General features: G+C 38.5%; 3 protein-coding genes across 3 annotated transcripts; 1 reads left to right on the forward strand and 2 right to left on the reverse strand.

Annotated features, from left to right (window-relative positions):
- Positions 1–1,844: 1,844 nt before the first annotated feature.
- LOC129237108 (uncharacterized) lies at positions 1,845–2,396 on the forward strand. The gene is made up of 2 exons (XM_054871539.1): positions 1,845–2,019; positions 2,091–2,396. The coding sequence occupies exons 1-2, from the start codon at positions 1,864–1,866 to the stop codon at positions 2,394–2,396; spliced, it is 462 nt and encodes a 153-aa protein (XP_054727514.1). The 5' UTR covers positions 1,845–1,863.
- Positions 2,397–2,914: 518 nt separating this feature from the next.
- Positions 2,915–3,497, reverse strand: LOC129237109 (putative nuclease HARBI1). Its single transcript, XM_054871540.1, has 3 exons — positions 3,427–3,497; positions 3,227–3,370; positions 2,915–3,165 (listed from the first exon to the last, which is right to left on the reverse strand). The coding sequence occupies exons 1-3, from the start codon at positions 3,470–3,472 to the stop codon at positions 2,915–2,917; spliced, it is 441 nt and encodes a 146-aa protein (XP_054727515.1). The 5' UTR covers positions 3,473–3,497.
- A 107-nt stretch (positions 3,498–3,604) lies between these two features.
- On the reverse strand, positions 3,605–4,488 carry LOC129238510 (putative nuclease HARBI1). The gene is made up of 3 exons (XM_054873556.1): positions 4,178–4,488; positions 3,804–4,123; positions 3,605–3,747 (listed from the first exon to the last, which is right to left on the reverse strand). The coding sequence occupies exons 1-3, from the start codon at positions 4,288–4,290 to the stop codon at positions 3,623–3,625; spliced, it is 558 nt and encodes a 185-aa protein (XP_054729531.1). The 5' UTR covers positions 4,291–4,488; the 3' UTR covers positions 3,605–3,622.
- Positions 4,489–11,504: the final 7,016 nt, after the last annotated feature.

Consider the following 11,504-nt stretch of genomic DNA (forward strand, 5'->3'; position numbering starts at 1 on the left):
AATCCACTTTCAGAGTTGTGGTAACAAGAAAAGACCTAGTAAAACTTGCAAGAATAGGCTTAGGACACAGCACTTTGAAAAACCAATATTTGGTAGATAAAAGAGTTACCAATATATCATATATTCTGTCAAAAAAGTATCGGGAATTGTTCAATAAAACGCAAAATAATTGTTTTATCATCAAAATGTATTTTGCCGCCTTCAACGTAGGCTCCAGTCGAAGCAATACACATCTGCCAACGATTAGTCCAGTCTTCAAAGCACCTATGTAATGGGTTAGAAGATATGTTCTTTAGCTCCTCAAAATTCTCCTTAAAGGCCTCAATCGACTGAAAGCAGCGTCCAGGGAGTGGCAATTTAAGTTTTGAGAAAATGCAAAAGTAACAAGGGGCTAATTCCAATGCGATGAATATGGTGGTTGTTCTGTGATACTTGTCGAGTTTTTGGTCAAAAAAGTTTTCACAATTTGAGCCTTGTGAGTCGTTGCGTTATCATGGTTCAAAATCCATGAGTTTTCTTTCCACAAATTGGGCCGTTTCCTACGCATATTCTCTCTCGAACGTTGCATAACTTCTAAATATTATTCTCTGTTTACCCGAATGAATCATATGGAATGAATTCCGAGTGCACAACACCAGGGTAATCAAAAGTCATGCTACTACTTTCACTTTTGACCGATTTTGACGTGGTTTCTTGGGTTTCGGCTCATGTGGCTCATGTAGCTCCATTCAGCTCCTGTGGCCTGGTTTGCATGTCCACTCATATACCCACGTCTCATCACCTGTTATGATGCACTGGATAAACGTTGGGTCTGATTTCACTTGCTCAAGTAAGTCTTCAGCCACCTTCTTCCGATGAAGACGCGCTTTTCAAATGAACAATTTCCTATATTTTTCTGACAGAATGTATGTAAATACTGTATGTAGATACTGCAATAGATCCTTAACAAAATAGAACACATTTTAGAAAAACTTATATTTTTCAAACAATATAAGCAATACAAAGCCTATCGACCTCCTTGCAAACCCAACGCTAGGTAACCTCAACACTGTTTTAAGCTATTTATAATATTAAATTAATAATTAAAAACCATTACTACATCCAACTAATTAAGTTTTAACTATAAGCCCAACTTTCTTAATATAAAAAGTAAAAATAAAAAATAAAATATCTCCGTTGCAAAATTGTAGGCCCACCACAGAGTGACAAATGTTTGACTACATACTTATTTTACTTATCTCCTGTTTTAATTTATTTTTGTTTTTTGAAAATATAGTTCGCAAAAACCAGATACATAAAGCCCAAGTTCCAAACTTTGTAGAAATTAAAAAAAAAGTTAAAACATATAAACTTTTCTATTATTGAAATTTCACATTTTTTTGGGTTTTGGTACGAAATTATTTTCCAAGTTTATCCTATGGTTAAAAAATGGTCCATTCATGATGTACTTTCAATGTTACATAGTCGCTTCTCAACTTCATTAAAAAAATTCAAATATATTGTTTCAAATTTCGCAGGTTATGTACATTCGATTTTCGATTCTTTTTTTTTATGTTGGTACACTCGTCTCGAAGATATGTTTATCGTTTTAGCAATATAGCCTGGGGTGGCTTTCTGTAATTCGATATCGAGCAAGAACGAGAGTCGAAGTATCGTTTTTGCTTTCTCTAACAAAAAATGTCGTAGCGTCACATCGAACGTTCGATAGATACAGCTCGACATCACTTCTGCTCTCGTTTTCATTTTCTCAGCTGGTTATTTCTTCAAAATGTAAGTTAAAAATTAAAATTTTTTTTTTAATTTTAAGTTTTATATAGTTGTTTGCATAGGTCTTAACAAACAAACGCTGCTCAACTAAAAATAATGGTGGAATATATGGAGAAGCACGACACATTAGCTAAAAATAGCTTACAGAGTGCAGCTAATGGCCGTTCGAAAAGGAAAGAGTTATGGGATAAGCTGACGGAACTGTTAAACAGTAACGGACCTCCCATGAAGCCAACAAAAGCATGGCAGAAAGTTTGTATTAACACTTACCATTACTTTTAAACATTTTCATTTGTGGTAATACATTCTTGTAATACCCCTAGGTATGGACTGACTACAAATATAATGCAAAACGCAAGCTTACCCAGCGCATGAAAAGTATAACAAAAACGGGTGGTGGTCCATATGATGCGGTTTCATTGAACCATATGGAGGAACGAATAGTTGCCGCAGCCAAAATAGGCGAGCACGTATCGGGAGTACCAGGCGCAACATCATATGGTTGCCATACAAATGGACCCAGCTGTTCTACTGCGGCTCCTCAGGCAGACGATAATTTCGTTTGTGAATATTTGGCCCAAATCTCGAGCGCCGATAATACTTCTAGTGACGACGAAGGCAAAACATAAAGGAAGTCTGAGCCCCCAAAAATTAGTATACGCCAGGAAGGGGAAATCGACGAGGTACAACCTGCTAAAACAAAAAGATGTTCAGACCCCAAAATCCAAATCATTGAAAAAGAGATTGAAAAGCAAGAAAAATTTCAAAATGAAGTGCTGAGGCTTTTCGAAGAGAGCAATGAAATTGCAAAGAGGAAACTGCAACTAAAGGAGACACAAATTGCAACTGAAGTGCAATATAAAAAAATGAAGATTCAAGTCTTAGAGCTAGACTTGGAAAAACTGAAATGTGAAATCGCATTGCTAAAACGTAAAATGAATAATTAATGAGTTACTTTATGTATGTGATAACTTTAAGCTTAGTTATTTACCTTTTATAAAAAGAAAGACTGATACCTGAGAAATGAAGTACAATTTTTTGTTATACTTAAGAAATTTTATTTAATTTATCAAATGAAGAAATGAAGTACAATTTTTAGTTTTACTTAAGAAATTATATTTAATTTACCAGTAATAAAATGAAATATTTACATTGCTGATTGAGAAAGATGGTCTTTTATTCTACTTCTTATCCTCTTTGATAATCGATTGTTTATGTCCAATGGTGTACATTCTAACAGTCCTTCTTGTCTTTGAGTTAGATTTTCGTTGCTGAATTGATATGGAATATTCCTATCGATGCATACATTGTGAAGAGCGGCGCACACGTTTGCAATTTTTGCAACCAATGTTGGGTTGTACCTTGGCTTTCTATCGTCCGATAATATTCTCCAGCGGCCTAAAGTGAACAATGCAATTAATGTTAGTGTATTTACATTGGATTCAATGAATGCAGGAACCTTTGTATACGCCAATGCTTCTTTCGACAATGCTTCTAGCCTTACTGTGAATGTCGTTGAAAATACATTTGCCTACGTCGGTCTCATTTTCGCGTAATTGATACGGGGTCATAAGCCATGGCTCAAGAGGGTATCCAGAATCCCCTAAAAATATACATATTTATTCCCGTATCTTAATTTTTTCCTATTTAATCACTCACCTAATAGCCACGAACTTGTATCTCCATTATAATAGCGCCGCTCCATTACCTTTCTCTCATTGGAGGCTTTCCAAACAAAGGAATCGTGCGCAGCTCCTCCGTACTGTGGGCATATGGCTTTTATTCTTAATTTATGGTCACATATCTGCAATAAAAAATGTAGAGTACGATAACTCCAAGAAAAAAGGATTAAGAGCTAGTGTAAGTATATATTTACAATCATCGCGTTTATGCTATGCTTTCCTTTCCTGTTGAAGTATATATGCTCGTTCTCAATAGGCCTCAACAGCATTAAATGAGTACCATCTACGGCACCAACAACTGCAATGAATTAAAATAGTACAAAATTTAAATTTCGTTAATATTGCACTACTTACTTCCCGGAAAGTTATATTTTTCATGGAACCACTCTTTGCACGGCTGGAAGTTTTTTTCGAAAGATATCCATTGGTTGCATAGAGTTTCTTCCATCGACGATAATGTGCTGCGAAATATCTTCGACAGAGTACTATGCCCCATTGCTGCTGTGTGTGCGCCACCAGTTTGCCACTGGTAACCGCCACCTGCTAATATCTCCAGCGTTGCAGCTAGCCTCAAAATTGGAGGTATATATGTACTCCTAAGTCCTTCTCTAAGGTTTATTTCACAAAGGACGTACATAAAAACCTCCTTGGTCAGTCGGTATTTTGTTTGGAAGCTGTGCAAAAGAAATACTTTGATATTTACTTTATGAAATTTGTATTCTTCTTACTATAAATCGGGCAATTCCATTGGATTCGACGCATCGCGTATTCTCCTTCTATTTATTGAAGAGTTTTCTTCATTAAAATCTTCCAATATTAAAAAATAGCGCCAATTGTACATATTTACTTTTAATTTTTATTGCTTTCGTGCACTTTTTGACAACTATAAACCACTTTCCAAACACTTCCGAAAATATGAAAACGATAGTACAAGTATCGAAATACGGGAACCAAAATGGGATCGTCGCGCATTCGATATCGAATTAAAGTGTCGAGCAAACGAGTGTCGACTATCGAATTACAGAAAGCCACCCCTGGTTAGTTTGCTTGTGAGCGGCATAAATAAGACAAGTTTTTTGCGGGTTCTGCGATTTTCTGCTGTCGAAAAAAATTGATCAAAGAAGTTGCATCAAATTTTGTGTTAAGAATGGAGTTAAGTGCTCAAAAACATTTAAAAAGTTGATAGTGGCATACGGTGAGAACACTCTGAGTCACAAAAATGTTTACAAGTGGTGCAAGCTTTTCACAGAAGGTCCAGAAGATGTGAATGACGACGCTTGCTCTGGACGCCCCAGCAAATCAAACATCAACAACCGATAAAAATGTTGAGAAAGTGAAGAAAAATGTTATGGAGAATCGTCGCATCACAATTAGAGAAGTGACTAAGGATGTCGGCATATCGATTGGTTTATGACATGCAATCTTTTCGGAAATTTCGGGCATGAAGCGTGTGGCAGCGTAGTTCGTTTCAAAAGTGCTGAATTTTTATCAAAAACAACGACGCATGAGCAACGCTTAGGAATTGTTGAATGACGTCAATGATGATGCGGATTTGCTTAAAAGGTTCATAACTGGTGACGAATTATGGGTCGCTTTTATACTCTTGGTTAAGACATCGGAAGCCCAATCGTCCCAATGGAAGAGTTCAGAAGAACAAAGACCAAAAAAAGCAAAATGGCAAGGTTTCACTCACTGTTTTCTTCGATTATCATGGCGTAGTGCATCAGGAGTTCTTACCAAAAGGTCATATGGTAAATAAGGAGTATTACGTTGAGTAATGAGGAGTATTACGCCGTTTGCGTGAAGCAATACAAAAAAAAAAAACGCCGGGAGTTGTGGAAAATAAATTCATGGCTTTTGCATCATGACAATCCACCTACTCACTTTTGCTTGTGAAAGATTATTTGGCCACCGTTTTCATGCCTCAGCCACCGTATTCACCAGATTTGGTCCCCAGCGACTTTTTTCTGTTCCCAAGATTGAAGAAACCCATGAAAGCAGGGCGTTTTGCTACAATTGAGGAAATAAAAACCGAATCGCTGAGCGAGCTTAAGGACATACCAAAAAGTGCTTCGAGGGTTGGAAAAAACGCTAGCACAAGTGCATTATATCTGAAGGGGACTACTTTGAAGGAGATAAAATAGAAATTGATGAATAAATAAAAATTTTTTTCCGAAAAATGAACACGTCCCGTATATGAATGTATAATAGATATATAAAAAATAATAGAATCGCATTTTTCGCATTACTTTATTTTAGGATCTTTAAATTTATATAAATTATACTCAAATTAACGCATCCGTAACCCACAATTCCTGCAAGACCTGTCGCAGCTACGTACCTCGACAATATGAAATATGGAAAAATTACGAAAATGGTAAAAAATCAGAACTAGATGCATACCGTTACACGTACATACATACTTATATTTACACAATGCAAACCACATGTCGAACACATACGAACAGACATCATTCCATCAGTTCCAATGCGAATAGCTTCAATGATGACGAGCCATTGTTCTTCGAAATACCCATTCGGGCACATCGCGTCGACGGTGACAGACTGATGATGTGTCGAACATCAATGTATTCGAAATGGTTTCCCTCATTCCTGCTACAAGCGGGCTTGTTATCATTTCAGCATTCGCTGCATTGGCACTGTCCAATTGTCTGCAATTCGTGTAAATTTGTATGACTTTTCTGAATTTTTACATTTTCATGAACTTTTTTTTTTTTGGTTTTTCTTGCAGCCAGCAGGGAATGGATTTTTGGTAGATGTTGAAATATGCATTCCGTATGCGAAAGAAAAATTGAATTCGAGGGAGATTGTGGCTAAGGCAAAGTGATGGGTAGAATTTTTTTGGTGGGAAGTGAGATTTTTAACGCTTTTACTTAGTTTTGGAACTTAAATGGAAAAAATTGTGTTGTATTGTTTTTGTGTTTAATTTTTTTTATAAAATTCTTGCATTTTCTTGATGCCAGAAAATCAACTGCTTTTACTAAATTTAAGGTTTTTTTAGGTGGCTCAAAATTAATCACCCTATCGGAAAATGTTATAATTTTTGTACATGACGTCGTACGTCAACTTGTAAACTAGACAGCTGCAGTATACAAATATAAATGCAATGGAGCTCTATACTCCGCAAGAACGTCTATATTTTTGACCAATGATCAGTCGATGGAGTTGGCGTAACGTGAATATCAACGTCGATTTCCTAATCGTTTCGCGCCAACTAAGTCAACATTCTTTTTGGGCTTTGAGGCCAACATCTTTGGCCCGGAGCCCGTTTTGCCACTCCCTTATGCAGCCAATAGCTTACTACAAGCCACAAGCGAGCTTGGCAGACTGAGAGAGGCTGCAGATGGACAAAACTGATGTTACCCGTCTTGTCCGACCGACTGTCGCAAATCCTTCTGTCATTAAGCAGAAGGGACTGCAGACAGCTGGTTGGATTGGTGATGGGCCACTTTCTGTGGGCGAAGCATACGGAAAGGGTAGGCATCTCAGACAGTGTACTCTGCCCACCTTCTGAAGAGGAGGATGAGACAGCGGTCCACTTTCTGGGCGCCTTGGCCCAGCCTTCGCTCGAATCAGGATTGAGGTCTTTGCCGCCGATGTATCAAGAAGCGACCACCTTGGCTCCTTGGTGGCACAAGATCTACTCATATTTCTTCGGAGGTCGAGTAGATTTAAAGAAAATTAAAAGGGAATCACAGTGCAGTACAACGGATTTCATTGTGTCTGAGTGTGTTACTTGTTAGTGGTCCAAAAAAAAAAAAAGTAAGCATTCTGCACTTAGCTGCTCAACTGGCACAAACTGGAACCACACAATACTTTGTAGGACGTGGTCACTACTGAGCTGATCGTTAGGCAGAGAATATAGCGGCTGCGGCTGCCAATGTCGCTGAGAACGAAGAAACATCAACCAGACGATGGGCAGCACTAGACGGACCCTTCAGCGAATTTTAATGACAAACTTATTTATTTTTCCGTACAAAGTGCAAACAGTGCATCAGTTAATGCCTGCCGGTCATCGGTGGCTTGTGATATTATTTTCAATCTCAACAATGAAGTGGACGATTTTGTGTCGAAAACCATCATAAGTGGCGAGACAAATTTCCATTTAAGCGGTTAAGTTAATAATCAAAATCTAGGTTTTTCTGGCACTGAAGATGTTTGCGTGCGATGCTCGAAGAGTTATGTCACGAAATCTCCTGTTTTGGCGATTTCGCATGGTCAGCAAGTTCGAGCACAAGAGCATAACCGATACATTCTTCAGTATCTTTGCTACCAAGATGAAAAGTCAGAGCTGGCGGCTGAAAAAATTTTCGCTCTCTGTGGATCCATTACACTATTGAGTGTAATAGAAAAGCAAAACAGATATTTTAATAATTCAGCTCTGGTAAAGGAAAATGTTGATAAAATCAAAGAAATCGTAGAGACAAACCAACATGTGAGCACTTATTCCTTTGTCTAAGACCTAATGATTAGTGAAAATACTGCGTAAAATCATTTTCTGGTCTCACGGAACAGCTGGACGCGGAAGTATCTTTCAACCGCCATTGATACTAGACTGAGATAACGGGGGATGAAAAATGAGTCACATACAAAAACAGTGGCCGAAAAAGCCGTGATCATACCTCAGAGAGTCGGCTAAGCTGATCGTCTTGCCAAGATTAAATGACAAGAATGTTTTGCTCTGTGTTTGGGAGAATTGGAAGAGGATCAAATTTCTGCTTTCTAAAACTAACCAGCTTGAAGCAGGCGATTAACTAGAAGTGACTCGAATTGGCGATTGTCATTATGTTTCATCAGAACAATTTTAGCTCACACACATCTTGAACGGCGTTATCAGAAGCTGCGAGTGCTTGGATGGAAGACTATTTGGCATCAGTCGTTTAATTTAAACCTGGCACCAGAAGCTGATCAAACTTTCAAGTAATTGCAAAATTTTTTTGATGGTGTAAAATTGATCTTCATCAGAGAGGTGTTTCCAAATTCACTGGCAAAGTTTTTTGCCAATAGAGCCGAGTACTTTCCTAACTGCGAAATTATGAAAGTTCGTTCAAAACTAACAAAAGCTAGCGAGCATGAAATCGTTTTCCCAGCTATGGAAATTTTATTGACTGATTTTATTGATAAATAATAAATAAATATAAATATTAAAATTTTTCTCAAAATAAAATCTAATTAGTTTTACTCCTAGGTTGGGATGAGGATAAATGGCTGCCCTTGCGAGGGGCCCACTTGCAGCCCCAAAGGAGAAGGAAAGAAACCAGATAGGAAGAAGGGACTTTAGATTATAGGGTGACAGCCAACGACGGCGATATACGATGTTGTTGTTGTTGTTGTTGTTGTTGTTGTTGTAGCAGTAACTTTACGATTTACGATCGTATGAACCGCTTAAAGCTACTTATGATATTTACACCCGCAATGTGCCTAGGTGTAGCGAAAATGTGAGAGCTTAGATGTTTAAACTTTTGCTCGACGAGGTCAGTGTAGCTTAGAGGAAGGTGCTGAGGTGATTCCAATTCCAAGCCTCATCGCGTGAACAATCTCCAATCACATCTAATGGACAATCTCCGATAAGGATACCTACCAAATTCGAGAGCTGCAGCTTTGTTAGCCTTAGAAGTTCCCTTGAGCACCTCCGATCTGCCCGTGGCTAGAAGAATCTCGCTGCTCTGCACGTTTGCGCACCAGCCCAGCGTTCGCTGAGTTGCCGCAAGGCCCATCTTTCCAGGAGCAGACCACAGGTTCTCAAGGGTCAATCCTCAGGGTTCCCCAATCCTCTCATGTCTGCGATGAAATGGTCTCAAAGATCCCCTGTGTAGCCAGCTGTTCAGCTCAGCAGTTTCCCTCTATGCCGCTGTGACCGAGAACCCAAATGAGCCTAATATCGAAGTATTCGGATGCAATCGAGAGAGAAGTCAGGCATTTCCCGACTTATTTCGAACGCACAAACAACGAGCCCAAGTCCATCATTGCCGCTTGACTTTCGGAGTTGATATTTTCGTTCTTTATAACAATTACAGAAGTGAGCAACCAGTTCACTGCTTCCTTAATTGCGGCCACCTCCGCTTGGAAAACACTACAGTGGTCCGGAGGCCTAAATTTGAGCTTGATGGGGAGCTTCTCGCAGAATACTCTCCCACCAAATCTTCTGTCCAACTTTGAGCCATCCGTAAACATGTTTGCCTGTTAATTGCCCTGCCTCCAAAGTTGTCCTCATATACTGTGCGCCTGGTCTCACATTTGTGGCACATCGTTTTGCCTTGTCGCCTCCACGATCTCGATTGGTTTAATTGAAATTCATAGCAAGACAAGTGATTTAATTTTTAGCCCATACAATTCTATTCATTATTCGGCGCTCTGGTGTCAAGCGAATTTTATTTTTTATTTTATTTTAATTTTCAACATTATTCATGATCACTCAACCTCCGTGAGGTAATGTGTGGCATGCAACAGCGTACTGCATGTATGTATGTATGGGTGTGTGTGTGAATGCACATATCGATTTAAAAAGCAATTAATGTTTAACCGGCCAGCGCAATTGTTTCGGCCCGGCCAATACTGTCAACAATAACGCAACAACAAAGAAGCACAAATGCATTCGACAGTGAATGCAAAGTGTTGAGTGGCACGTATGTAGACACTTGTAGGTACAATATGTACATACGTATGTGTGTGTGTATGCAACACGTATAGGTGTTGCAAGCAAAATATTGCTCTTATCAGCATCAACCTGCTAGCGTTGATTGAAACTATTTGCACGACAACTGGCAATTGTTGTTGCTGTTATCTTTTTGGGTACATTTTACACACATACACATGCATTCATACAAACACACATACATTCACATATGCATACATTCGTACATAAATATCCATTGTGCGCCACAACAATTGCGAACTATTCGATGCTCTGGATTAGTCAATGTTCTTTTTTTCCTCAAATTTATGTCATGTATGGAGGTGCTTAGATCAGCTGTTAGACACACATACACACTTACATATTTATGGAAGTTCTTTGTTGCGATTTCGATTATCCTCGACTGACATGTTGCATGCAGCAGTGTAATTACTGCTGGCTATTTGGTCAGTGAGTTTATGACAGGGGGAGTGAGCGAGTGACTGTTGAGATTTGATGTTCGAGGTGCTGGCAATTGTTGTTTTTAATTGCCTTCATCGATTGGAGTATAGGGTTAAGTATTTGATGGAATCACATTCGAAAATGAGGATTAAAAAAAATTATCAGCCGTATTCATGCTGAGCCAAAAACTGCTGCCTGAGTGACTTGATATTTCGCCATAGGTTTCTGTGAGAGAATGGGAACAGAAACACATTTTACCACACAAAATTTCTTAATTGAAATGCGACTTGAATAAGTTTGTTACTTTTTTATTGAAATTTAAGGCATTGGAGAAATTATTTTAATGTACTTATTAATTCAATTTTATTTCTAAGAGGTTAGGGGCAGAGGTTAGAGGCCCTAAAAAATTATGATTTTCAATATATTTTTTTTTGCTAGTCAATTGCTTTATTTTACAAAAATAATAACACAGTATTAATAGATCATGTCTCAACTTAACTTAAGCAAAATTTTAAAATAAAAAATTAATAATTTTAAAAGTTCTCGCTGTTTGTGTGGAGCCCGTTTCTCCATAAGTCCCTTGCGGTGATCATCAAAAGTCCTTGGAGGTTCCACTAAAATCAATTAGAAATTAGTTTTATTAGTGGATAATCTTCTGCCTGCGTGAGCTGCTAGAGGAGTGCAGGGGCAGGAATGATGCTCGAAAATTCTATCAACAAGTCAAGCGTCTGACACAAGGTTTCAAGACCGGAGTATCAGCCTGCAGAGATAAAAAACGGAAATCTGGTTATGGTTGCACAGTCCACACTGGGCATATAGAGGGAACACTTCTGCAATTTACTTGCTGGCGTTGACGCACACAATTCCGCCCCAGTAGAAGATGACCCGATACCACCAATCGACGATAATTTGGACGTTCCACCACCTAGTCATGACGAAGTCAGAGTTGCCATTCAGCG

Source organism: Anastrepha obliqua, chromosome 2, assembly GCF_027943255.1.
Source record: "Anastrepha obliqua isolate idAnaObli1 chromosome 2, idAnaObli1_1.0, whole genome shotgun sequence".
Classification (NCBI taxonomy): domain Eukaryota; kingdom Metazoa; phylum Arthropoda; class Insecta; order Diptera; family Tephritidae; genus Anastrepha; species Anastrepha obliqua.

Excerpts from the sequence above, each read along its gene's own strand:
- LOC129237108 (XM_054871539.1), top strand. The coding sequence starts at position 1,864 with ATGGTGGAATATATGGAGAAGCACGACACATTAGCTAAAAATAGCTTA. Across the intron at positions 2,020-2,090 it reads CAACAAAAGCATGGCAGAAA|GTATGGACTGACTACAAATA; the intron begins GTTTGTATTAAC and ends TAATACCCCTAG.
- LOC129237109 (XM_054871540.1), bottom strand. The coding sequence starts at position 3,472 with ATGGAGCGGCGCTATTATAATGGAGATACAAGTTCGTGGCTATTAG. Across the intron at positions 3,371-3,426 it reads TACAAGTTCGTGGCTATTAG|GGGATTCTGGATACCCTCTT; the intron begins GTGAGTGATTAA and ends GTATATTTTTAG. Across the intron at positions 3,166-3,226 it reads AAGCATTGGCGTATACAAAG|GCCGCTGGAGAATATTATCG; the intron begins GTTCCTGCATTC and ends TGTTCACTTTAG.
- LOC129238510 (XM_054873556.1), bottom strand. The coding sequence starts at position 4,290 with ATGTACAATTGGCGCTATTTTTTAATATTGGAAGATTTTAATGAAGAA. Across the intron at positions 4,124-4,177 it reads ATGGAATTGCCCGATTTATA|CTTCCAAACAAAATACCGAC; the intron begins GTAAGAAGAATA and ends TCTTTTGCACAG. Across the intron at positions 3,748-3,803 it reads AAAATATAACTTTCCGGGAA|TTGTTGGTGCCGTAGATGGT; the intron begins GTAAGTAGTGCA and ends AATTCATTGCAG.